The 27,613-nt window shown below is 37.2% G+C and overlaps 1 protein-coding gene across 2 annotated transcripts in view; it reads right to left on the bottom strand.

Annotated features, from left to right (window-relative positions):
• Positions 1–887: 887 nt before the first annotated feature.
• Positions 888–27,613, bottom strand: part of LOC150094541 (4-trimethylaminobutyraldehyde dehydrogenase A-like) — a 149,823-nt gene continuing 123,097 nt past the window's right edge. For both annotated transcript variants that reach the window (XM_090412176.1, XM_090412175.1), the window contains exon 9: positions 888–1,138. In XM_090412176.1, coding sequence (XP_090268302.1) covers positions 919–1,138 — 220 coding nt within the window. In that variant the 3' untranslated portion in view covers positions 888–918. The remainder of the gene's footprint in view (positions 1,139–27,613) is intronic.

Consider the following 27,613-nt stretch of genomic DNA (forward strand, 5'->3'; position numbering starts at 1 on the left):
ATTCTCAATGGGGTTGTTTTCTGGCCATGGTAGTTAATGAATTGAGTGTTCTTTGGGCCACTTATTAACCTACAACAAAAATTAAAGCTTTTTTAAATACTAAACTAAATATATAATAACATTACTTACACTTTTTGCCCTATGACAAGGGGCAGAGTTATCCTGAAAGATGCAATTCATCATTACAGTAAAGTGGTCTCTGATAGTAAGCAGCAATTCTAAAATTTTCTGGTAGACTTGTGCATTCACTGAACCTTTTGTGAAATGCAGGCAACCAACACCATAATATGACATGCAGCCCAAGATCATTTGGCTGGCTGAGAATGTGACTGTTGACACCAAACTGTCAGGGTTGAATTTTTCCCCTGATCCTCTTCGAACTCTCTGTCTGCCATCAGTGCCCTGCAGGTTAAACTTTTTCTCGTCAGAAAAAATTACTTTTCCACTGATCAGGGCATGCTCTATTCACCAATTTAACCAAACCAATCTACTTATTTTGGTTGACATTGGCTTCTTTTTAGGGAGCTTTTTTTTGGGTTGACATTGGCTTCTTTTTAGGATATATATATATATATATATATATATATATATATATATATATATAATATAATATTATATATTATGCAGTAACATAATACAGTATTAATTTAAACACAGAAAATATAAAATCAAGGGATAATGTTATTCTTTCCACTTAAGTGATCATCACCATCGTGTCTATTTTTTTATTCTTTTATAAAAGCATAAAAATACATATAATAGAAAGCTAGTAATAACATAAATCTCATAAGCATCCTTTTTTTTTTAATTGTATAGTAGTGTCATAGTATTCTATCCATTCCTTGAGAGTTTATATCAGGAATTAGTGATGAAAAAAAATACACTCCTTATTTACATTAAATTTGATATTTTACTTTATTATCCACTATATATAGGACAGTCAATTTCAGAATTCAATTCAACATACACAGTTTTCAGCTGAGTGAAGTCATTAATAGCAGCCAATCCATTTTCTCTACCAAACCCTGACATTTTGTAGCCGCCAAATGGTATTACAGGTGAGAAGACATTGTAGTTATTTATCCATACAATTCCTGCTTGAAGCTTTGATGCTACACGATGTGCTCTTTGAATATCTCTTGATGTAGGAGGAAAAAAAAATTGTGTAAAGAATAGCAAATAAAACAAAAATTAAATAATTATAAAACCAGCTAAGGATTAAAATCAACCCATAGTATAATAAATTGTTTGGAATGGCTATCAAAAATCCATTTTGTTTAAGTAATGGTGAAATTGAATTTTAAAATAAAATGCTAATATGACATTCATTTCTGTTTTATTACTTATCAGCAATAGTTCCAGAGGAAGGCGATTCCTTCCTTCATAAACTCATAATACAAGTTAAATTTTTCCATGCGTTCTTCATCTGATAGGGTAAAAGGCTTGCCCTGAGTGCTAATGGACTGTAAATGCATAATATACAGCCTCTTCCAGTCAAGTCAAGTCAACTCTGCCTTCTTCAGGCATGAACTGTTTCCAACAGATGGACTCTGGCACTATCAGCAAGTATTACTGCCAAAGGATAACCACGCTAGCCTCGTTGGCTGAGTGGTTAGCGTATCCACTCTCCAGCTAGAAGGCTGCAGGTCTGAATCCAGCCATGGGAATGGATTTTTGTGATTGTCTGTGAAAATACTAGTGGTGGTGGTCGGCGGTGGAGACAGAGAGTTGTAGAGTACATGCCCTCCCTCGATGAGTCTTTGGACTCCTTGGAGGTGTTACGTAATAATATACTATGTCACGTAATAATAATAATAATATAATTTCCTAGTTTGACAAAGGATGGCCTTCATCACTTGGTGAAACATCACTTTGCTTATTTAATGGCCTGAAGTGGATGATGCTATATTTAATCCCCAGAGCAAGAATTCTAGCTTCTATCTCTATCCACTCTCAACCAGTAAGCCTCCTAAATGCATTTTCCATCAGGTTTGGTCCTTTGTGCTATATGGTAGCCAGTGTGCATACAATGTATTTGGGAGACTTTCTGACATCCAGGTTGTGCTTAGTTGCTGTAAAATGCAGAGGCACTGTTGAAACTATGTTATGTCATGTAATTTGGATGCTCCCTGTATGAGCCTAAGAGTACATCCTCACACAGCATGTTGCCTCTTCTGTTTTTCTCTTCACATCTGAAACACTTAACATGACAATAAACTCAAAGAGATACAGTACCATTGCAATTAAAGAAAACTGCAAAACCTTACAAACAAAAATGTCTTCCTGTCCACTTCACCAATATTCACTGCATAAATACTAAACTGAATCATGTATGCCACCAGCTACTAACATCCAAATATAATCTCTTGTTTTTGACTGAACCCCAAATTACTGCTACAATAACAATCCGTTCCTCTCATTTTAACTGCCCAAACAGATGAAGGTGCATGATTGCTTCTGCCAAAAGGGTGCTACACATGAATTAATGTGGTCTGATGTTTCTTGCCAGAGACACCAAATCTTTAATCTTGACTTTTTTGACCCTTCTGTGCTAAGATTTCTTTGCCTCCATTATGTATCATTTATCAGCTGTCCTTTTTGTCCTCCTCCCAATTCTGAAAATCATTCTGACCTCTTTGATTTTGTATCCTTGACATATGATTTCTATGCAATCCAACTATCTTAACAGAAGGGATCATCCTTTGATTTAAATTTCAGAACTCCAATTGATTCCTTTACCTTTAATTCTATCCAAGCTGGAAGAGAAGGCTGAAGTATTTGCTATAGGCAGTGACATAAAGCAAGCGGTTCATCAGCCAACAAGAATAAAACGATTCTTTCCAGCAATACACAACATTCTAGATCTTTTCTTAACACCAGGTCTCCTTGAAGGAGACCTGGTGTTAAGAAAAATGTAAAGATGTTAAGAAAAACCTGCTGAAATGACCTTTCCTCTTAGTAATTCAGATCATAATCCCATACAAGTATCATCTGTTCTATCTCTAGTGGCACACCCTCCCCTCAGCCATTTATAACCTTATACCCTTTGGCACTATAATGCCAAGCTGAAAGATTTCCCAGAATTTTGCTCTTCTTTCTATGGTTAGATTACTGTTTCTGCTCTTCCAGATCTAGATACCTATGACTGTGTTACAGAAATTATCCATTCTGGAAAGAAGACTTTTTCCCAACTCTTTTTCAAAATTCTCATTCAATATCAAAACCACAGTTTTCTAGGAAGTGTGTCAAGGCAGTCCAAAGCAAAACAGTTTACCAAAAGTGGATGGAGAAAAAAATTGAGCTTCAGATGTATCAGCCTGGTTGGCCAAGTGGTTAGCGTATCTGCTCTCCAGCCAAAAGGCTGCAGGTTCGAATTCTGCCATGGACATGGATGTTTGTGATTGTCTGTGAAAATACTAGTGGTGGGTGATAGATGGCACTGGTTTAGTAGCACTATGCTGTAGTTGGTGGATTAAGTGGTGGAGACAGAGTTGTAGAGTAGGTACTCTCCCTGGATGAGTCTTTGGACTCCCTGGAGGTGTTACATAATAATAATAATAATAATTTTAACTGGTCCAATGTAATTAACTGTAAGATAACCTTGAAAAATTTTCAATTTATCAATTAATATGATTTTAAATATTGAAAGCATAAAGGTCAATTGAACAATAGCTGTGCTTCATGTGCGCCATTTATGTGAGAAGCAAAAAATGTTTATGCTTTGTGGTGAGATTAGATTATCATTAGCAAATACTAGAGTGAAACACGGATAATTTGAATTTTGATATGATTTTTAAATACAACCTATAATATGCACAAAAATTGGAAAAAGTAATCACTTGGGAAATTATTATTTTTCTGGACTGAACCAAAGAAAGGCTGGAATAACTCTTTTTACTTACTTATTATACACAAGTTCCAACCTCATTCGACTATAATCATACGATCCGTGAATGCTCTGGTAGAAAATTGAGCATTCAGTACATTGTCGACACTGTTTCCCATTGTAAATATCGACAAAAAGTTATCCGAGGGTGGTCTGAAATGTTCTTTGCCTCGACCATAGATGGCAACACTATTGGCAGGATTTTTTTTTTTCTAAGTTGGTACATCTGTCATAAGCATCCATGTGAAATTGCAAGTCATTCTATCAAGCAGTTTGTTTTATACAGCTGGCTGAAGCAAAAGTGTTGTCAGTATCCCTTGAAATGGATAAAACTGAGTATCGTGCGGTTATAAAATTCTTTGTAAAAGAAGGTTTAATGCCAAAAGAAATTCATTCGAAGTTCATAAAAGTTTATGAACTCTTCTCCTTCATTTTTGACAATTAAGAAATGGGCTGCCAAGTTTAAATGTGGATGTACCAGTCTTGAAGATGATCCACATGAAAGAAGTCCAAAAAGTGTAACAACACCAGAAATCTTAAGTGCACGATATGGTATTGGATGACCGGCGAGTCAAAGTGCATGAAATTGCTGAGACTATAGGCATTTCAAAAGAATGTGTAGGATATATTTTGTGTGAAGAATTGCAAATGAAAAAGTTTTGTGGAAGATGGGTGCCGTGCTTGCTCACAGCAGATCAAAAACGCACTCACATGAAAATCTCTGAACAGTGTTTGGTGCATTTTAACAAGAATAAAACTGCTTCTGTGCATCGATTTATTACTATGGATGACACTTGGATTCACCATTACACACCAGAATCCAAACAGTGGACAGAAGATCGTTGTTCAGTGCCAAAGAAGACAAAGTCGGTTCCATCAGCAGGAAAGGTCATGGCATTAGTGTTTTGGGATGCTAAAGGCATTTTGTTTATTAATTATCTTGAAAAGGGTAAAACAATAACCGGGGAATATTATTCCGATCTTTTAACCAAACTAGACGAAAAAATTCGTGAGAAAAGACCCGGTTTGCAGAAGAAAAAAATCATCTTTCATCAGGACAATGCACCTGCCCACAAAGGTGTTTGGGCAATGGGAAAATTAAGGGATCTGCACTATGAATTGTTGGAACATCCACCCTATTCCCCAGATTTGGCTCCCTCTGACTTCTATCTCTTCCCAAAACTAAAACTCCTCCTTGCTGGTCAGCGTTTTTCTTCGAATCAAGAAGTGATTGCAGCTGTAGAGGGGTATTTTGCAGATCTTACTGAGAACCACCACAGGGACGAGATAATGGTGCCGGAGCATCGCTGGAATGAATGTATTAGTCTTAAGGGAGATTATGTTGAAAATAAAAATAATCTTGAAATTATAAATTCGTTTTTTTATTCTTAGGCTGAGAACTTTTCAGACCACCCTCGTACACCTCTATCTTCATAACTTCAATCTAAAGACCTGTCATGTTAAGCATGTCACTGGAATAAATGTATTAGTCTTAAGGGAGATTATGTTGAAAAATAAAAATAATTTTAAAATTATGAAGAATATTCAGAGCTTATTCTACCTTTACCACGAGTTGCCTAGACTTGCACTACTTTGCAGGTCTCCTAGACTTGCACTACGTGCAGGCGCAAACTTGATTTATTTGTCTGTTTGCTTACTTGGGAAATGGAGTAAAACCAGGTTTAAAATAGCTTGGCATCTTTAACATATATTATACCTAAGGTAAAAAACTTTCTACATCTATTTCTCATCCTAAGATTTTTATTTAATAAGGTCAAAGCACCTTATGGTAACTTGTTTTGGTAAAATACTTATAAGCTCTGTATTACTTAACCTTGGTATTTCTAAGCCTGGCTCCCACTGATGAGACCTCAATAAAGGTCAAAACCGGTCTGGGCTTTGCATTAAGGGTAAATATTAAGAATAGTGATCAGAGCTTATTCTACAATAAATTTAGTTTAATCCTTTATCCAAGTGTGGGAGTATCTTCTTGAGCCTGAAAGTATCTTTAGGACTGGGGTAAGATGGTACAACACCGGGCAACTCGTTGCAAAGGTGGAGCAAGCTAACATCACTCCTATCTCAGCATCTCCCATAATGCAAAATACATCTCCTTCCAGATATGTATAATGTTATGTTATGCATTAAGGGAAGGCCCACTACCCAGACTAGTTTCGACCTTTATTGAGGTCTCTTCAGTGGGAGCCAGGCCCAAGTGGAGATACCAGGCAGAATCTTTAGCAAGGTCGTCTCTACCTATAGGAGTTGTCAAATGGTGTGCCACCTTTTTATTAAATTACTCTGGATTTAGAGAAAGATGTTGAAAGCTTATTTTTCACTTGGTTAGACTATAATAAATTTAGTTTAATCCTTTATCCAAGTGTGAGCAAACAAAGTTTGTGCCTGAAAGTATCTTCAGGACTGGAGTAGGGTGGTACAACACTGGGCAACTCATTGCAAAGGTGGAGCAAGCTAACATCACTCCTATCTCAGTATGCAACGCACTTTGCAACGAGTTGCCCGGTGTTGTACCACCTTACCACAGTCCTGAAGATACTTTCAGGCACAAACTTTGTTTGCTCACACTTGGATAAAGGATTAAACTAAATTTATTATAGTCTAACCAAGTGAAAAATAAACTTTCAACAGCTTATTCTACATTTACCACGAGTTGCCTAGACTTGCACTACATGCAGGCGCAAACTTGACTTATTTGTCTGTTTGCTTACTTGGGAAATGGAGTAAAACCAGGTTTAAAATAGCTTGGCATCTTTAACATATATTATACCCAAGGCAAAAAACTTTCTACACACACACACATATATATATATACATATATTGGTTGAAATGTGAAAATTTATACTGAAGCGCATCACATAATGAAAAAACACATAAAGTGAGACATATGAAGTGTCAATTTTGAAATCCTGCAAACATACCTTATTAGTAATGATTTTTCAAAGTAGTTATAATTTTGTCAAAAATAAATAAATAAATAACTCAGAAAAATTTACTGTTAAAAGAAAGAAATCCATTATAATTGTGGCTGCAACTCAGGCATTTATCATGTAAAATTATAGTAAAGTGTATTAAGGGATCAGAAAAAATCCATTAACTGTACATTCAGTTACAAAAATGTTGGCTACAATGTTTAATTCTGAATGCTAGATACTAGATGATTCGAGTAGAGCTGTTATTATACAGGGTGGCCATAAATTAACTTTCCCTCTTTGGAGGTATCTGTAGCTTAAACTAATACATGGAATGAGACCACATTTTATATTGAGACTTTCGAAGGCATGGGGAGATGAATTCCGCAAAAAAAAGATTTAGTACCAAAGTCGCCAATAGGTAAAATTTTGGTGCTAGCAGAGCTAAAAGAAGTCAAATATTTGCAGTAAATGCAGGTAAAAAGGATTATGCAAATTTTACCATGTGAACGTGACAGCAGTGCCACCAATTCCACTTAAAAAGGAATTGGGAAAGTTCAAGCAGTTATTCGAATGCCTGACGAATTGTGCTCAATACGCTTCCCTTGCCTCAGCGTGCTTTACTTGTTAAGTTGATTAAGAAGTTTGAAGAAACTGGATCACTAGGAGTTAGACCTGGCAGAGGATGGAAAGCAGTGCAAGAAGAGACAGTAACAGATGTTGCTACTGCGGTGTTCGACGACACAGGGCCTGGTCCAAGAGCTCGTGCCATGGCTCGCAAAATTGATATGGCTTATGGTACAGTCTGGAAAATCTTACGAAAATGCTTCACTTCTATCTGTATAAGTTCAGTCATGTGCAAGCACTAACTACCGATTATGATAAGCACATGACCTTCACGCTAATGTTTCTTGCCAGAATGGAGGTCGACAATGACTGGAATTGGAGAATATTGTGGGGTGATGAGGCTCATTTTTATCTGAATGGGTCGGTCAACACTCACAACTGCAGAATTTGGGCATCTGAACATCCCCAAGCGATCCAGCAAGTACCACTGCATTCTCCAAAAGTAACCGTGTGTCTTCACTGCCGATTTCATGATAGGACCATACTTTTTTTGAGCGTATTACCCCTACAGGTCCTGTAACCTGCTCCATTACTGGAGAGATTTATCGACGAATGCCGGAAAATTTTGTCATTCCTGCATTGCAGCAAAGACAATGTTTGGACTCCATAATTTTTATGCAGGATGGAGCACGGCCACACATTGAACGTTCAGTACAGCGCCTTTTACGCCAGCATTTCAGTAATGAGAGGGTTTTCAGTCCGTTCTTTCCGATGGCATAAGCGTCTCGATCCCCGGACATCACTCCATATGACTTTTGGCTGTGGGGGCATTTGAAATCCATTGTGTAACATTTCCAACTCACATGTCTTGAAAGAGAACATAAAACGGGCTGTTATGAACATCCAATCTGACTCTTTACGTTCAGCTGTAGAGCATTTCGCACACCGGATGCAATTTGTTGTATACAAGAAAGGTCAGCACATTGAAAATCGTGTATGTGGTCCAGGGGACCCTGATTCTGATGAATAAAACATTATTTCCTGTGAGTTCAATCACTACATTAATTTATGTGTCTCTCGCAAGTTGTTGTTTTAGTTTTATTATTATTATTATTATCATTGTAATGCGCCACATATCCAGCTGGAATGAATGATGCAGCTGTTGCTTACAATGTCGAAATGTTATTATTCCATTTTATCTGCCTTTAATGTAATTATGAGCTTGTTTTTGGCTCCACCAGTGCCAAAATTTCCCCTGTCAGCGACTTTTGGTACTAAATCTTTTTTTTTGCAGAAATCATCTCCACATGCCTTCAAAAGTCTTAATATAAAATCTGGTCTCATTCCAGATTTTATATTTTATTGGTTTTTAGCTACAGATGCCTCCAAAGACGGAAAGTTATTTTATGGCCACCCTGTATAATACTTTCTTTTATATTTTAACATCAATGGCTACAATGCCTAATTCTAAAAACTGAATCCTAGATGATCAGAAGAGAGTTGTTATTATACCAATTTAAAAAAGAAAGTTAAACATCATGAAAATTAGGGAGGAATTTCCTTACTAAGTGTCAGAGAAAATTATATGAACACAATCTTGAGACAAGGCTATGATAATTTGTTTATTTATTTATTAAATAAACAAATTGAAGATATTATTATTATTATTATTATTCAGGCCTCCATGGAGTCGAAAGACTCATTCAACCAAGCAAAAGAACTCCCCAGTGTCAACCCTGTAACCACCTCTCAACAGTTTAAAAGTCTCAATCATATCACCTCTCCTTCTTCTATCCACCAAACTCTGCAGTCCACATTCCCTCAGCCGATCCTCGTAACTATCCTTGTACAGTCCTGAAACCATCTTTGTCATCCGTCTTTGTATCCTTTCCACAGTTAATTTATCCCCTTCAAATCCTGGAGACCAAATCTGAGAACAATAGTCCAAGTGTGGTCTGATCAGAGATTTATACAACGGAATGATAACCCTCTTATCTCTGCAGGTCGTGTACTTCTCATAATTGCAGCAATCCTCTGTGTTACCTTCACCACCTTTGCAACATGTCCTCTAAACTTCAGGTTTCTATCAACCATCAACCCCAGATCTCTTGTCTCCTCTACTTCCTCCAGCATAATTCCTCCCATAGAGTATGCTGCATCCCATCGATGTTTCCCAAACCTCAAGACCTTACATTTTGCTGCATTAAACTGACCCCCCCATTCATTTGCCCATCTATCTAGCTTATTCAAATCCTCTTGCAGGGCTACCACATCTGCACTATTACTAATGATCCTTCCTAGCTTTGCATCATCCGCAAACAACTGAATATCCCCTTGCAATCCACTGGCAATGTCATTGATATAAAGGTTAAACAATATAGGTCCTAGTACTGAGCCCTGTGGGACCCCACTTGTAACCCTCTGCCTCCTTGAAACTGCTCCACCATACACAACTCTCTGATACCTATCAGACAGCCAATCCTGAATCCAGTTGACCAATCTGACATCCAGACCGATGTGCTGCAACTTAAATATCAGCTTATCATGTGGCACCCTGTCAAATGCCTTTGCTAAGTCTAAGAAAATTGCAGTATATGCCTTTCCCTCATCTAATGTTCTTGTAACTTTATTATAAAAGGCTAGCATATTGCTAAAACAAGAGCACCCTTTCACAAATCCATGTTGTCTCTCACAGATAACATTACCCTCATCTGTCCAATGTTGTATACAGTCCCTCACTACTTTCTCCAAGATCTTAACAACTACTGATGACACACAGACTAGCCTATAATTAGACACTTCCGGTCTGTTACCACCCTTATGCAATGGCACTATCTTATCTTCCTTCCATTCCCTGGGCACCTTTGCCGAAGCCAGACTTTCATTGAAAAGCCAGGTTAAAGGCACTGTCAGTTCCCTGGCACATTCTCTCAAAACTCGTGGTGAACTACCATCCAGGCCCAAAGCTTTACTGACATCCAGAGTACTCAGTATCTGAAACACACTCTCCTCCTGTACCTCTAAACCCTTGAACCAGCCTTATCCCTCTAGCATTAAAACTGACTCCTCTAGGATGAAATACTCCAATTGTTCATTGAACAATTCCACTATGTCCTCTGCATCAGTCACTCTATTCCCATTTTTATCCCACAATATCATTCTTCCACAGTCATTTCTCCTCCTACTGGCCACATAGCTAAAAAATTCCCTAGGATTTTCTTTGGATCTTAAGGCCAACCTCCTCTCATATTCGAGTTTCACTTTCTGTACCACACTAGTCACTCTTCTGGCCTGTGTCTTATATTCTTCATGCATCCTCTCTTCACCTGTCTCCTTATATCTCTTCCATAGCCTCTTTTTTGCATGCAATTCCTGTTTAATATTGTTTGTCATCCATTTTACTCCAAATTGTGTCCTCTTCTTCACTCGTGGTATACAACTTACCATTGCTGCTAACAAATATTCTTTAACAATTTCCCACGCACTAATGATATCCTGGCCTTCCAATTCCTCCCCTCCATGAAACTTCCCCGAAGTTGACGTCTAAGACTATTATAATCACCTGCTTTATAATTCCACATAAGTTCCCGTCTCTTTGATACTCCTGCATGTCTATTCATTTTCCAAGTCAAAACCATATGGTCACTCTCTCCAACTGGTGGGAGAGATGTCATCTCAGTTATTATCAATTCTTCTGATGCTATAACCAAATCCGAAACTCTTGAACCTCTTGTTCCCTCTGTTACATGTTGCCTAAGACATTTGTCCCTCAAGAATTCTAGAAATTCTATTCCCCTATTGCTACATGCATCTTCCTCTCTCCAATTTATACTACTGTGGTTAAAATCCCCTATAACAATCATTCTTCTTGCACTTGCCAAACTTAGCTGTCTAAACATCTCCTGGTCCCCATCCTCTGTGCTCCTGGGTCTGTAGCAATACCCCACTAAATATCCTGTCTTGCCTACCTCTACCTCACACCATATGCTCTCAAAATCATTTGTCTCACTTCCTTCCAAAGCCTCCACTCTTAGAGGACATAGGTCATCACTTATCATAAGCAGTACCCCACCACCACGCTTTCCCCTCCTATCCTGACGAAAAATGCTATACCCAGCGACTTCTATTCCTGTTATTATATCCCCTTCTGTCAACCACGTCTCAGTGATCCCAATAATTTTTGGCCAGGCTGATGCTATCTGCGCCACCAATTCATCTCCCTTATTCCGGATACTCCTGGCATTAGTATAAAACATATAAATGCCATTGTTTCTATACCCAGCATTATCTCTTCTAGACTCCACTGGGCTCATTGCTACCTGACATCGTCTCCCTTCTCCCAAGTATCCATTCCCACAAGAGGCAACCCCTGCTATCATCCTCCCTGGGACACACTGACTCGTTCAGAACAGCAATCTCTCCAGATGCCTACGTCCTCCCTCATTCAAATGTAAGCGGTCTCTTGCATACAATTCCTCTCTTTCCTCAAATGCACTCCAGGCATCCACATATACTAGTCCTCTGTTGTCACACACTCTCGCTATTATGCCATTCAATATCACCGCTCTTCTGCTCAGTTCATCATTATCATACCTAGGCAATACGCACACTATTTTCCCTCTCTCTGTCTTCTTCCGTACAGCCTCAAGCAAAAATCTCATATTTCTCGCTGCCCTACTTACATTACCACTCAAATCATTTGTTCCTACCATCACAATCATCTCATCCACCCTTTCACCTCTCTTAATTGCCATAACCGCCCTTTCTATTGTTCCTCCTGGCAAACACTCCTTCCTCATGCATCCTATCTTGAACACCACGGATCATTGAGTCACCATACATTATACCTCTTACCATTCTCTCTCTCTCTCCTATTGTTTCCATTCTCTCCTCTTCTTTCATTTCCATAGGTCTCTCTCATTCCCTCTCTTCTACTGCTATTCTCTCTTCTAGCATTCCCATACCTTTCTCTCGTACTGTTTCCATTCTCTCCTCTTCTAGCACTCACGTACATCTCTCTCATTCCCTCTCTCTTACTGTTTCCATTTTCTCCACTTCTAGCACTTCCATATCCCTCTCTCATGCCGTCTCTCCTACTGTTTCCATCCTCTCGTCTTCTAGCATTCCCATATCTCTCTCTCTCATTCCATCTCTCCTACTGTTTCCATTCTCTCCTCTTCTAGCACTTTCATATCCGTCTCTCATTCCATCTCTCCTACTGTTTCCATCCTCTCATCTGCTAGCATTCCCATACCTCTCTCTCATTCCCTCTCTTCTACGGTTTCCATTCTCTCCTCTTCTAGCACCCACATACCTCTCACTCATTCCATCTCTTCTGTTTCCTTTCTCTCCTCTTCTAACACTCCCAAATTTCTCTCTCTCCCCCACTCTGATTCGGCTTGCATTTATCTCTTCCATTCTCCTAATCTTATCTTTCATACTTCTGCTCTCATTCACAAGACATTCCACCTCCTCTTTCAGCTCATCTATCTCCCTCTGCAGGTCAGTCACTCTTAATCTAAATTCACTCTCCCAAACAAAACCATCTCCTAAACTTTCACAGTCACTCACGCCTTCCACACTATCAACTATTATTTTCTCATTCATACATATATTTTTTTCATTCTCTCCTATCACGCTACTTGTCTTCCTACATTCATTCCCCATTCCTGGAGCAACAAGGTCGGATATTGATAATTCGACACTTATTTCCTCCCACTGCCTGCATTTTGCACAAATACGCTCTCTGCTCTCTTTAACAAGCTACATATCTAATTCTCAGGACGCATACATGCCACAAAGTCCCTTATGATATTTCTTATAATCGAGTTCTTAAATGGCGGAGGACTTGGCAATACGCCACTTGCAGCTGAATCCGCCATTATTCCTTACTGCCGAGTAGCGTAATCGTTAATTATTCAATTAATAAATTCCGTTAAATAAATAGAAAAAAAAAGTACAAACAATTACAAACAAAACAAAACATTTAAGTACACTAAATAAAATGAAATATAACTAAATACAGTAATGAAAACTTAGCTTCGTTTTGTCTTCCACCATTATGCATTCGATTCCGACAGTAACCAAAATATATTATATCGCGACAGCAACTAACTTCCAAAAAACAACCACTGAAGTACACTCGTATTCAGAGAAACAATTTAGCACTCAAAAACGTAAAAAAATGGGGAAAAAAACGGACTATTCACCAATTAAAAATCACTTCCTTCTTTAAAAATCACTTGGTTCAGATTTATCTTATGCTATCAAAGTTCAAATCTGGTAGTTTGGTAGAAAACAGGAATTATATAATATCACCATGATAAATAATTCATAAATCACATTATTATAACTTGCATCTTTATCAAAGAATTTATTTTAAAACATTACGATATGGTGCATCTCCAGAAGAAGAAAAGAAAGGAAAAAAAAACTGAGAAAAGCAAAATAAGAACAGAACAACTAATAACACAGGACAAGAGGGCGATTCACAACAAAGGGTGTGGAAGGAAACAGAAAAAAAAATTCCAATTGATTCCTTTACCTTTAATTCTACCCAAGCTGGAAGGGAAGGCTGAAGTATTTGCTATAGGCAGTGACAAATATGATAATAATGATAAATATGATAAATATGATAAATATGATAAAATGGATTATTATGGATTATAATATGATATGATGATAATGTGATAATAATTCATAATAATAAAAAAAGGAAACAATATAATAATACGACGTATCCGAACAAACATACATTTTATGAAGAATTACATAGTACTATAGATAACATTAGTAGTAGGAAAAAATAAAAAGTCTGGTTTTGAGATTTAAGTATAAGAGTAAAACATGAACCTATAAACAGAAAAATAAAATACCAAAATTTCGCTGATTATATAATAATAGTGAAGTCGTGCTACATTTCTAAGTAATCAATATATAGAACACTAACCTTTTCTTTCTAACACAAAGAACATAAAATAATCTGGGATAACAATACAGGATGAGTCAACAGATCATATACAGGACTAATAGAAAAATACATATTTGTCAAGAGACTTGACCAATGAATATAATTAGAAAACACTGGATATTTTTGGTGGTCATAAAAAACTTTAGGCATGGCTGCATTAATTTAACAAAAAATTTGGAAAATGGTCATTTTAAGACTAACTCTAATCTAACAACTGTAAACATCTTTAAAAATAAAATAAATGTTAGTTATTTTTCTTATATCTACTGCAATTTTGGATTATTTCTGCTCTTCCTCAGCAATGGACCTTTTAAGTATGCTATGGATAGTGTTTATCCTTTGGTCAACTCAGATTACAACCAAGTGTTGTTCTCTTCTCACACTGGGCAATGCTCACTTTGTCTGCTGAAGACTTGAAGTGGCAAATCTTCAGGTCTGGATTCCAGAGCAAAGTCTTCCAGATGACTTTTTCCTTATTTCTTCTAGCTGGCATTATTAGTGATTTTTTTAATAGCATAGTTAACTTTCCAGAGTTAACTATGCCATTGTGTTCAGTCTGGTGCACTTTCTACTGGCCCATTTAATGAGTAGCCATTTTAAAGATGAATCTTAAAAAACAACGTCTAATGCTGGAAGAAATGAGGAAAAAGTAAACCTTGCTTTTGTGGTCCAAATATGGTGTTCAGTCACATCAGGTCTCCAGTAAGCAAAGCAAGAATCACTCATATTGTCTGGCATTATAAGAATGCCGAGTGAACTGATGATGACTTCCATGTTTCATTTCATCAGGTTTATTATCATTTCTAGTCCTCTGATGCAAACAGGAAACATCTGTGCTGAATATATCGCTGAACCATTTTTGTACGGATGATCTCACTAACTGTCTTTCTATTGATTGAACTGCACTCAATTCAACAAACTGTTCACTTTTAACCTTTGATTTTCTGCCGGACGACGGCAGAGAGAGAGAGAGAGTCTTGTCCACACAGGTTAACAAAAGCTTTCCAATATTGCATTTCCCAGATATATTTCTCTAATACAAAGGTTTTTCACTTCAAAACCTTCTCTAATATGTAAGACTCTAATACACAACTATTACTATTTCTGTATGTTCAGGACCCCCATCTGAAAAGATATCCAGAGCGTTTAATAAATAAAACCTGCACACTACATTCAAACCATATATCAACCATCTCCAATCAACAGGCTGCAAGTCAGAATCCTGCCATGGATATTTATGATTATCTTTAGGTAGGAAATGATTTTCAATGCTTGGTGTGAGACCACTGTCCTGCTTACTGGAGGGTTAAAGTGACTTTAAAAAGTTCTATATTTGGTCTCTAGTGCAGGGTTTCTACACTACGTAAAAATAAATAAATAAATAATAATAATAAACCGAAAGGAAAAAAATCCTTAGCCCACACTCAGATTTTGTAAACCTAAAGTACTCTAGGTTTACAAAAACCTTCATGGATACATATCAAATTAGCAACCCTCATTTTTCCACTTAAGGCCAAATGAAACCCTTGTTTAGACAAAGTCCGGATTTCACTGATTGAGTTTATTCACTCCAAAATTGTTGGAATAAGTGAAACATGGCTGAATGAAGATGATATCCTAATCGGAATAGAAATGGAAGGATACAGTGTTTTTTGTGAGCAGAAAGGACAAGAAGGGAGGAGGAGGAGTGCTGCTGATGATATTAGGGGGAATTATGTCCACATAAGGTAGACATGAAAGAAGGAAATAGTGGCAATGGTTATGATGCAGTGTGGTGTAAAGTGAAGGTCGACAACATATTTAATTGGATATTGCTATAGGCCAGGGAATGTGGATGGTGGCAATGAAGAAATGTATAAACAACTTGGATTAGTGAACAAGGACAGGATGATTATTATTGGTGATTTTAATTATGGCATATAGATTGGAATTAAGAGATGGCGTTTGGGAATAACAAAAATGAACTTAAGTTCTTGAGAGACAACTATCTCAGGCACTATGTAAAGGAGGGCATGCAAGTATTGAGAATTTTAAATCTGATCATTTCATCAAAGGATGCAATTGTGAGTGGGTTTTGCACCTCCCTCCAGTTGGTGAGAGTGATCATGAAGTGATCACCTGGGTTTTGGCTAGCCATGTGAATACTTCTGTGAGGAAAGGATATATGTGGAAGTACAAGGCTAGTGATTATGACAAGCTTAGGAGACAGCTTTGAGCTATAGCATGGAATGAGGAGTTGAGCAGTAAGGAAATGAATGCTGATTGGGAATGGACAAACAAATACATAACAGCATCAATGTGTGAATGTATTCTAAGAGTCAAAAGGCTTAATAAGGGAGGTTTAAAATGGATGAACAAGGGAATTAAACATGAAATATAGAAGAGGGGACTTTGGAGGTGGCACAAGATGGATAATGGTAATAATCAGTTACATGAAGAGTATAGAGCAGGCCAGAAGAGTGATTCTGTTGGTAAGGACAAAAGTGCAGCATGAGCAGAAATTAGCCAATCAGACCCAAAAAAACCCTCATGAATTGTTTTGATATGTATCAAGTAGAAGGAAGGATGATTATGGTAAGATGCTATTAATGGATGACATTGGAAGATTGGTGACTACCAGAGGACATGGTCAAGTGGTCAGTGAGCAGTTCATCAAGCTGTTTCATCCTCAGTGTGAAATCAAATGTAAACAATGAAATGAGAGAAGAGTTAATGGTAAGCAAGCAAGAGATACATGAAGAGTTAAGTAAGCTAGATGTCAATAAGTCAGTAGGACTTGATGACATATCATCACATGTCATAAGGGAATGTTCCAGGCAGTTAGCATCAGCCTTGGCCAACCCGTTTAATAAGAGTCATGCAACATCACCATAGGAGTGGAAGAAAGGCAAAATTGTTCCACTTCACAAAGGTGGTGATAAAGCAGGTAACAAATTATGGGCTGATCTGTACATCTGGAGTTGTCGTTAAGAGGTTGGTGAGATAATAGGATACAAAGGTGGATTAATAACAGTGGTATTCTTTGTGCTTGTCAGCATGGGTTTGTTAAAGGTAAATCATATTTTATGAACTTGCTTATGTTTTATAACAAGCTGACGAATGTATTGGACAAGTGAGATACATATACAATGGTATACTCAGGTTTTGCAAAAGCATTTGATAGATTAATGCACTGCACCACAAGTTCGTCGCTAAATTGAAGCAGATGGGATTGGATGATAGACTAGTAATATAAATGATAGATAGATAGATGATAAACCATTGTTATTTAATTTGTATACTATTAATATTGAGAAAGGTTTAGCTGGTGATATGCAACTGCTTGCAGATGCTGCTAAACCAGGAAGAGTAATGAGAAATCAAGCAGATGTGCCCTTACAGGAGGAACTTGAATAGATTGTATGAGTGGGCAACAGTGTGGAACTGCCAATTCAATGTTGTCAAGCTAAGGTTTTGAAATTTGGCAGACAACAATGGAGTGCAAAGTATACAATTGGCTGGGTAATATTGGGGGAAGCTGAGGAGATGAGGCCTTAGAGTGGTGGTGGACAAGGATAAGTTTGTGCCTAAATAGCTGAAATGTTTTACTTGTTCTATAGGTTCTCCATTCAGGATACAGTTGATGTTTTTCATTTTTCTGCCCATTTTCGTTGTCTTTGTCTTTTTATTGCTGATTTTCATACCAAATTTATTCAGAAGTACAGGGTGATTCTACATTATTGTCAGTGTTTCCATGGCTTATAATTTTAAAACCAGAAACAACAAAATAAAACTGATTGCAGAATATGAAAGTGTAACTCAAAAAGTTTTATTATCTATAGAATCAATACTGCAAAATGCTAAAGAACTTCAACAGTGTGTCTTTTGTGACAAGTGAGATGTCCAAGAGATATCAATTTCCCTCCAAGTGTTCTCCATCATTTGTGGTGGAACTGTTTCTATTGCAGCAACAATTCTGGTCTTCAGTTTATTGAGGTAGGTCATGTGAGTCTGGTAAACAATGTCCTTCAATATCCCCACAGGAAGAAATCAAGAAGCATAATATCGGGTGAGTGTGGAGGCCATAGAATCGCTCCACCATGCCCAACCTAGCACCCAGGAAAATGAAATTCTTGGACAATAAGAGCCCAATGTGGCAGTGCTTCCATCTTGCTGGAACACCACATTTGGCTGATGATCTTCTAACTGATAACAGATACAGCTGTATCATGTCCAGATAGTTCACCACTGTCACTGTTTTTTCCGCAAAGAAAAAGGGCCCCAACACTTCCAAACATGACAAAGCACACTGTTAGATCTAAAATAGATGACCTCATTTTTACATGACATCACCATTCCAGAATCTAACAATAAACATAAAATAAATATGCATACTTATCTTTTAGCACAGTATGACTATGTTTTTTTTTTTGTAAACAACATCTTGTATATTAAACTTTGAATTATGTGAATTAAAATTAATGTATCTGTGTGTCAAGTATAAATGTAAGTCAGCAAAAAGGGGCAGTTATAAGAGAAATTATTAGTGATGTTCTACAAGTGAAAGAATGCAAGTTATTCAGCAACATAGGGCAAAGATCGCCCTAACGCTACAAGAGCAGCATAAGCACCCGCAGGCATCACATCTGAGAAGATATCGTGATGCATACATTCTCGGAAATAGAAAGTCCCGTATGTTGATCGGTGAAGTCACCCAATCGGAGACCAATAGGCAGGACGATAAGAGAAATTCAAACTCAGAAAGGTGGTGCTCTTGGGGAGCGTATAAAACCCGCGACACTGAATCCCCCCGTTTGTTTGTTCCTGCATTTTCTCCGTGTGCTACAAGTGTTCATCGCAGCTCAGCTCTTATTTTTAAAAGCTGACTTTCGAGAAGTTCTGGCATGGCACCGCAGCAGAGTTCGGCAAGATCGAATGTAGGCCATCAATGAGAAGGATCGTTGACGTAAACCCTTAGTGGAGAGATAGCGCCCAGCTCAGGAGAGCACGTGTATCCCACATGGCAGAAAAATCGAGATAGCCAGAATCGTAACAAAGAAGGAAGGACGGAGAGAAACCGATAAAGAGTAGATAAGTACTTTCACATGTTCTAGCCCCTTTTGAGAATTGACTAACAGTGTGAAAAGAGTGTATCTTAAACTTGTAATAGAAGGACGTGTGAAGAACTAAGATTTATGTAAATGACTCTATGCCTTTTGAAATGAATTTTAAGAACTTTCAGTTAGATAGAGATTTTGTCGTGATTCATCCGAGAGAGATTATCAATGTGCTAAATGCCTAAATGACCCATTGAGTTGTAGATAAGAATGTAAAATATGTTGAAATATTTAATTTGCTAACATTTTAGAAATCGATGCTAAATTATTTTAAGAACGAGAGAGTATAGAAAAGTAGAAGTTTAAATTAGAATTAATAATTGTTTTATTTTGTATTGCATTGCATAATGAGTTCATTAAATTTATTTGATACTTTACATGTCTGTATTTCTGATCATGCTGACTGACCCTGACCCTTCATAAAATACGAACCTGTGATTGTATGTGATTGTATGTGTGTGCGGGGATATCTCAATTAAGAGTAGTAGGGCATGACTGCAATAAACTAGAAAACCTAAGGCTTCTGAATTTTAGCTAAGATTACTAGTAGCACCTGATATCCTATGACTATTCTTAGGCTGAGTTTAACTCTACCCTTAAGGCCCAGGCTGGTGCAGTAAATAAATTTGCCTGAGTGAATAGGATAGTTCATAGTATTCAGGGAACAGGTATTTCTGGCGGCCCTTAGAAAGTTAAATTACGTAAGGAATAAAATAAAATGAATAAAGAATAGTATGATAGAACAAAGGCTCAGACCCAACGATAAGCATAGAATAAAAGAAGGATTGTAAAGATTTGATAACATTAACACTAAGACGTGATAAAAATTAAAATAAGAATAAGAAAATAAAAGAATAAAAGGGAAACATAACGATAAAAATAACACAAAGAGAAAGCCACATAACAATGGCGCAGCCGACATAATAAAAGGTGCAAGTGGTAGGATTTTGATAGAAGAGGTTGAAGTAAGAAAGGATATAATTAAATATGGAGCATCGATATAATAATAGCAAATATATACGACATAACAACACCACACATTTACCTTTGAACTATCTCTTTGGAATGCTGCGAGGGTTTTCTGATCCTCATTCTTAGTTGTGATGATTTACCTTCCCTAATACTCAAGACGTTGCTTCATCATTAAATATCCATCTCTGAAGGTAATTTTCATCATCTTCGACTTTTGACAAAATGTCTTGAGCAAATTGGAAATGGTGGGGTTTATCGTCTGACTGTAAAGCCTACAAAATCTGCAGTTTGTAGGAACGGAGTTGAAGGTAGTAATGAACAACTCTCCAAAGAGTCATTTGTAGTATATCTAACTGCAAAGAAGCTCATTTAGTTGATTTTTGTGGGTTTCAATAAAATGCTTCCTGGATTTGATCAACATCTTCCTGCAAAGTGCTCGGTCTTCCCACTGCTTTTTGGTACTGAACACTATCAGTCTCTTGATATTGCTTTAACCAACATTGGATAACATTATCTAAAAGTGGGTGTTTTCCATCTGAGTTCTGTAACGACATTGCATTGTGATATCAGACTCTGTTTCAAAAAACCAAATATGCACATTACATTCTCTTGAACAGTCACCATTTTGAAGAATGATGCCATATTATCTCCCTGACATCAATATGGCAAGTACAGCAACACCTTTTTTTGAGTTACACTTTCATATTCTGTAAGCAGTTTTATTTTGATGTTTCCAGTTTGAAAATTATAGGCCATGGAAACCCCGACACTAATTTAGAATCATCCTGTATAACATCTGCATAAAGTAAAGAGTAAAGTAAATCTGATATCAAAATTAACAGTGTCAATTTTGATATCAGATTTAATACCACTTTCCTTCATAATGTGATCCATATAGATAATGCATAACAGTGGAGATAATGTGCACTCTTGTCACACACCTGATTTAACATCAAATCATCTTCCTGTACCTTCAATTCTAACTGCTGACTTAGTGCTTAAATGGAGACTATGTGTTACTTGATATAACATCATCCCATTTACACCATATACCTATAGCATTCTGAAGAGCTTTCCAAATGGAAGGCTCTTCAGAATGTCAGGGTTTCCATGGTTTCCTTGTCATATGCCTTTTCCAGATCTAATAAACAGATCTTATATACAAATGTCTTTTTTCCTACCAACCTGGCAGAGAACACTTGTTTTGCTAATCTTTCCTATATGCTATTGCCATTGATGCCATCTGTTCATGCAACTAATCTGTCTCAGGACTCTCATATCTGTGGTCTCGTAGTCTTTGGTCAAGTGTTTTACTTCTAACTCAGCTCTCAGATCCATAAGTTAAAACTGGTTTGAACACTATCTTGTATACAGCTAATTTAGTGTTTTGACTAATTTCTCTCTTATTCCATATCAATTTATTCAGTCGACTTCCTACCATACCAGCTTTGTTGATTCTGTTGTCTATTTCCATATTTAATTTACCATCTTCACTAAAAATCATATCTAAGTAGCTGAAATGTTTTACTTGTTCTATAGGTTCTCCATTCACAATGCAGTTGATATTTTCAATTTCTTCTGCCTATTTTCATTGTCTTATTATTGCTAACCTCACTACATGCTTCTCTGACTGAATGAATCAATGTTTTCTTTAGGGTTTACCACTGAGTCTCCAAGTTTGGGTCCTTGTTTTCAAACTCTCATTTTTTATTGATTGATGTTTGTGTATTTAATTCTATGGTTCACCTCTGAAAGCTGCTCAACTTTGTTTTGTTTTAAAACTTTCTTACACACTGTTCTTTTCAATATGAAATAAAGTTTCATCCTGCTAAACACTAAATAGTGATTACTTCCAATTTGAAATCCTCTGTATACTTTTGTGTCCTGAACTAGTGGGAAAACATTTCACCTACTTTCTTTTTTCTATACATCAATTACCATCTGCAGTCACTGTTAATACATTCCACAATGCTTCTTATTTAACTGACTTATACTATACAAATCGTCAAAATTTCTAAATTATCTATTTCTACAATACTAAATTCTTATTTCCATAAGTAGATGTCTATAATATTGTCAGCTCCAAAGCTTGCAAAACTAATTCTTGTCCGATTTCTGGAAAAATAAAAAAAAAATTCTTCCAGTCTTACTTTTGGGCAATACCCAAATCTCTGGACAAGATGAGATTTCTTTTCTTGGGATAACTAACATTAAATTTTTCTTGGCATAAACATTTCACAAATATCACCAACTCAAAATTCAAGAAATTTGTTTCTTTTTCACTCCAAATTTTACTTTAACTCTTAATAGCTATTAGTTTTATATAAACCATAAGTCTATCCAAGCACTGAATATTGTTCTCACATCTGTCCATTCCCAAGAGCTTCCTAAAAATCTTTAATTCAGTCCAAAAGAGTGCAACTAAATTAATTAATATTCTGTCTCTTCCAAATCAATGCATTTAATTTAACTTCTGATTGTATTTTCTAGAGATATTTCCAAGATCACTGTTTCATCAGAATTAACATCAGTAAATACACAAAAAAAAATTCAAGAACAGAGTCCTGTGGCATGCCACAGGGCTCTGTTCTTGGGCTGCTACTATTTAATTTGTACATTAACGATATAGATAAGAATCTGAAAGGAACTGTTCAGTTGTTTTCCGTTAATGCAAGATTGGGTAGAGAAATAGTTAATACAGATGGTTTGCAAAATGATTTGGATAGGCAAAGGAAAATGGATGTCAGTTTAATGTTGCAAAGTGTAAAATTATGCATTTTGGGATGAAAAGATTACCAGCTGTATACCACATTGATGGATCTGTACACCATCAATGTGGAGTACAGATCCATCAGTATGTGGTACACATTGATGGATCTGTACTCCAGGAAATTGACAAAGCCAGAGATTTGGAAGTATTACTCGATATGAAGTTAAAGTTTAGAGGGCACACAGAAAAGTGGCAAAAGAAGTTCATTGGATTACTTGGCTACTGAAGAATACTTTGACGAGCAGAGACAAGCAGGTTATTATTCCTCTTTATCGAGCCTTGATAAGACCTCATCTCGACTAATGCGTGCAGATCTGCTGACCTGGATTTTTTGGCTATGAGGAAAAGGTGGAGAGGATCCACCATTTGAGAGTGAGGTGGAGAGTGACCAAGATGGTATCAAGTCTACGGAATGAACCTTACCGAGAACAGGTTAAGGATTTGTGGGTTACAGAAATTGGCTGACAGATGGAAAAAAGGTGATATGGTTGAGATATACTGAAGGGTTTTTACAAGATTAATACAGAGGAAATTGTTCAGAGCAGGTCTGGTGGTGGGAGAAACAAGGGTCATCCTTGGAAACCGAGCAAGAGTGTAGTTATCAAGGGTGTTCAAACTAGATTTTTTGCTTGGAGAGTGGTGAATGAGTGGAACAGGAGTCTGTTGTGCTGAGTTTGCAGATCTTAAAACCCAATGTTAACAAGTTTCTTTTTTCTCCTTAACCATCATCCTAATGTATAACATACTGAACATGCTCTGTGGAATTACCATAAATAAGAAGTGATCTCCAAACTTGAATTCCCTCATCACTATCTTCAAGAAATTACTTCCAATTAGTTTCTAGGAGTAAAAGCTTGTCACCACAGTATACACACCAGACTTTCTTCAATCAAAAATGCACAGCTCTGCATTTAGCAATAATGAACTGACATTCATTATTATTAACACTGCTCTATTCAAATCCTCCTGCAGGCCAGAATCCCATATAAAAATTTTCCACTATCTATTTACAGTACACTATTAAAACTGATTCTGGGACAAGCAATTTTGAGATAAATACAGCACATTAATAAATGTGCTGTATTTATCAAGAAATATAAAGAAATATCAAGTTTTACTTGATATTTCTTTCTTTCCTTCCATGAGAAATTCACTAAATGCAATGCATGCATTCACTATAGAAATAAGGGTTATCCAATATATGTTCCATGAAATGATTCTTTGAAAACTTATATGGAATGATGAACTTAGAAGTCATTCAACAAGCAACATGAGTTTTTTATACAAAGTATATGCATTTAAAGAGAATACCATGGGAAGTTACTTTTCAGCTTTGATTAGTACCAATATTCTGCATTTTTTTTTTCAGCTGGAAGAAAAAAATTAATTAATTAAAGATAGGATGAAGGAACTTAGACCACCCTGATGTAAGCAGGTACCTTCCTGATTACTGGCATTTTTTCCCCTTTTGAACCACTTTCAAAATTCATCTAAGTGAACATTAAATCTGTTAATTTTATGGATCATGGAAAGAATTCTCTGCATAACAGCTACCAGCTCTGAAATCTATCAGTGATGTTTTTATGAACATTTCAGAGGAGGTTTTCATTAAAGATTTCAAGAGGAATAAGTACCCTCACTTCTCTTTCTACCAAAAATGTAATAACTTATAATAAATTTAGTTTAATCATTTATTATTATTATTATTATTACAGGCGACTCCTGGAAGTCCTTAGACTCATCGAGGGAGGTCCTAAACACCATGTCCACATCGCTATATGACATTCTCACAGTATCTATCAGACCTTGCCTTGAACTCACTCACCGTCATAGCACCCACAACAGACTCTAGCAGCTTATTCCACTCATTTACCACTCTAAAAGTAAAGAGTTTGCTTACACTTATCTTTGTTTGCTTACACTTATCCAAGTGTAAGCAAACAAAGTTTGTGCCTGAAATATCTTGGACTCAGGTAACTCATGGTAAAGGTGGACTAAGTTCTCATCACATGTCTTAGTATCTTCCATAATGCAAAGCACATCTCCTTGCGGACATGTATAATGCTATGCATTAAGGGAAGGGCCACTACTCAGACTGGTTTCGACCTTTATTGAGGTCTCGTCAGTGGGAGCCAAGCCCAGAGGTGGTGATACTAAGGTGAAAGTAATGGAGAAGTCATATTTACTTATACGAGTTGCCAAATGGTGTCTCACCTAATTATTATATTACTCTAGATTTAGAGAAAGATGTTGGAAGTTTTTTTTTTTACAAATCACTTTCAAATAATTTTTTCCAAATAATAAATTTTTTAAATTTATTATAGTCTAACCAAGTGGAAAAAAACTTCCAACATCTTTCTCTAAATCCAGAGTAATTGAATAATAAGGTGAGCCACCTTTTGGCAACTCGTATAGGTAAATATGCAAAGTATAGGTAAATTCCACCTTAGTATCACCACCTCTGGGTCTGGCTCCCACTGACGAGACCTCAATAAAGGTCGAAACCAGTCTGGGTAGTGGTAATGGCATAGCATTATACATGTCCGCAAGGAGACTTTGCATTATGAGAGATACTAAGACAAGTGATGAGAGCTTAGTCCACCTTTACCACGAGTTGCCTCAGTCCTGAAGATACTTCAGGCACAGACTTTGTTTGCTTACACTTGGATAAAGGATTAAACTAAATTTATTATAGTCTAACCAAGTGGGAAAAAAACTTCCAGTAATATTATTATTATTATTATTATTGTTGTTCTGGGAAACTCCAAGGAGTCAACAGACTCATCGAGGGAGGCCCTAACATCATGTCTGGAACAACTATTCAACATTCACACAGTATCTATCATATCTTGCCTTGAACTCATTGACGGTCGTAGCACCCACAACAGACTCTGGAAGCTTATTCCACTCATTCACCACTCTCCAAGTAAAAAACCTAGCTCTAACACCCTTGTCAACCATGCTCTTGCCCAGCTTCCATGCATGGTCCCTAGTCCTCCCACCACCAGTCATATTTTCAAAAATATCTTCTGGATCAATCTTATAAAAACCCTTCAGTAATTTGAATGTCTCAATCATATCACCCCTCCTTCGCCTATCGTCCAATTTCTGCAACCCACAAATCCTCAACCTATTCTCATAAGGTTCATTCCACAGACCTGCTATCATCTTGGTCACTCGTCTCTGGACCCTCTCCACTTCCTCCCCATCACGAAGAAACCCTGGTGCCCATAACTGGGCACAGAAGTCCAGATGGGGTCTTATCAAAGCTCGATACAGAGGAACAACAACTTGCTTCTCTCTGCATGTTAAAGTATTTTTCATAAGCCAAGTGATTTGGTGAGCTGTTTTAGTTACTTTTGCAATGTGCCCCCTAAACTTCAACTCCCTATCCACCAGCACTCCCAAATCCCTGGCCTCATCAATCTCCTGGAGTACGGTTCCACCTATGCGATATACTGCTGCTATTCTTTTCACCCCAAAGTGCATAACCTTACACTTTGCCACATTAAACTGACATCCATTTTTCCTAGCCCAGTCCTCCAAACTATCCAAATCATCCTGTAAAATTTTGACATCCTGTGCACTCACAATTGCTCTACCCAACTTTGCATCATCAGCAAACAAGTGAACACTTCCTCTCAAATCCTTTCCAATATCATTGATGAACAAATTGAAAAGCAGTGGTCCAAGAACAGAGCCCTGCGGCACTCCACTAGTCACAAGACATCTTTTTGACTCCACTCCTGAATAAACCACTCTCTGGTATCTCTCCTTCAACCACCCTCCTATCCATCTTACCAACCCTATATCTATTCCCCATCTGCTCCAGTTTACTGATTAGGGTTCCATGTGGTATCCTGTCAAACGCCTTGGCAAGGTCCAGTAGTATCACTGTAAACCCATTACCCCTATCCAGTTCAGCTGTCACTGTGTTATAAAACGTGAACAAGTTACTGAGGCATGATCTACCCTTCACAAAACCATGTTGTCCCCAATACAATATCCCATTTTCATCTATCCAATCCTGTATTCTTTTCTTGACTAATTTCTCTAAGACCTTGACAATGATTCCTGATATGCTAATCGGTCGGTAATTTACAACAGCGGTCTTGGAACCACCTTTATGCAGTGGAACTATTTTCCCCTCCTTCCACCCGCTGGGGACTAACCCAGACCCGAGACTCAAATTAAACAAAATGGTCAAGGGTACTGACAATTCATTAGCTGCTTCTCGTACTACACGAGCTGGTATACCATCCAACCCCACAGATGTATTGACATTGAGGTTATGCAATAGACTACTCACCTCCACTTCATTCACCACAATTCCCGTATAATCTACTGGTTTATTCATTTCTGCAATGTCACCACCTGGATGATATATTCTTGCAAAGTGCTCACTCAGTAACTCAGCTATCT

This window comes from Typopeltis vanoorti, chromosome 22 (assembly GCF_054136105.1).
Source record: "Typopeltis vanoorti isolate ZY-2024b chromosome 22, IOZ_Tvanoo_1.0, whole genome shotgun sequence".
Taxonomy (NCBI): domain Eukaryota; kingdom Metazoa; phylum Arthropoda; class Arachnida; order Uropygi; family Thelyphonidae; genus Typopeltis; species Typopeltis vanoorti.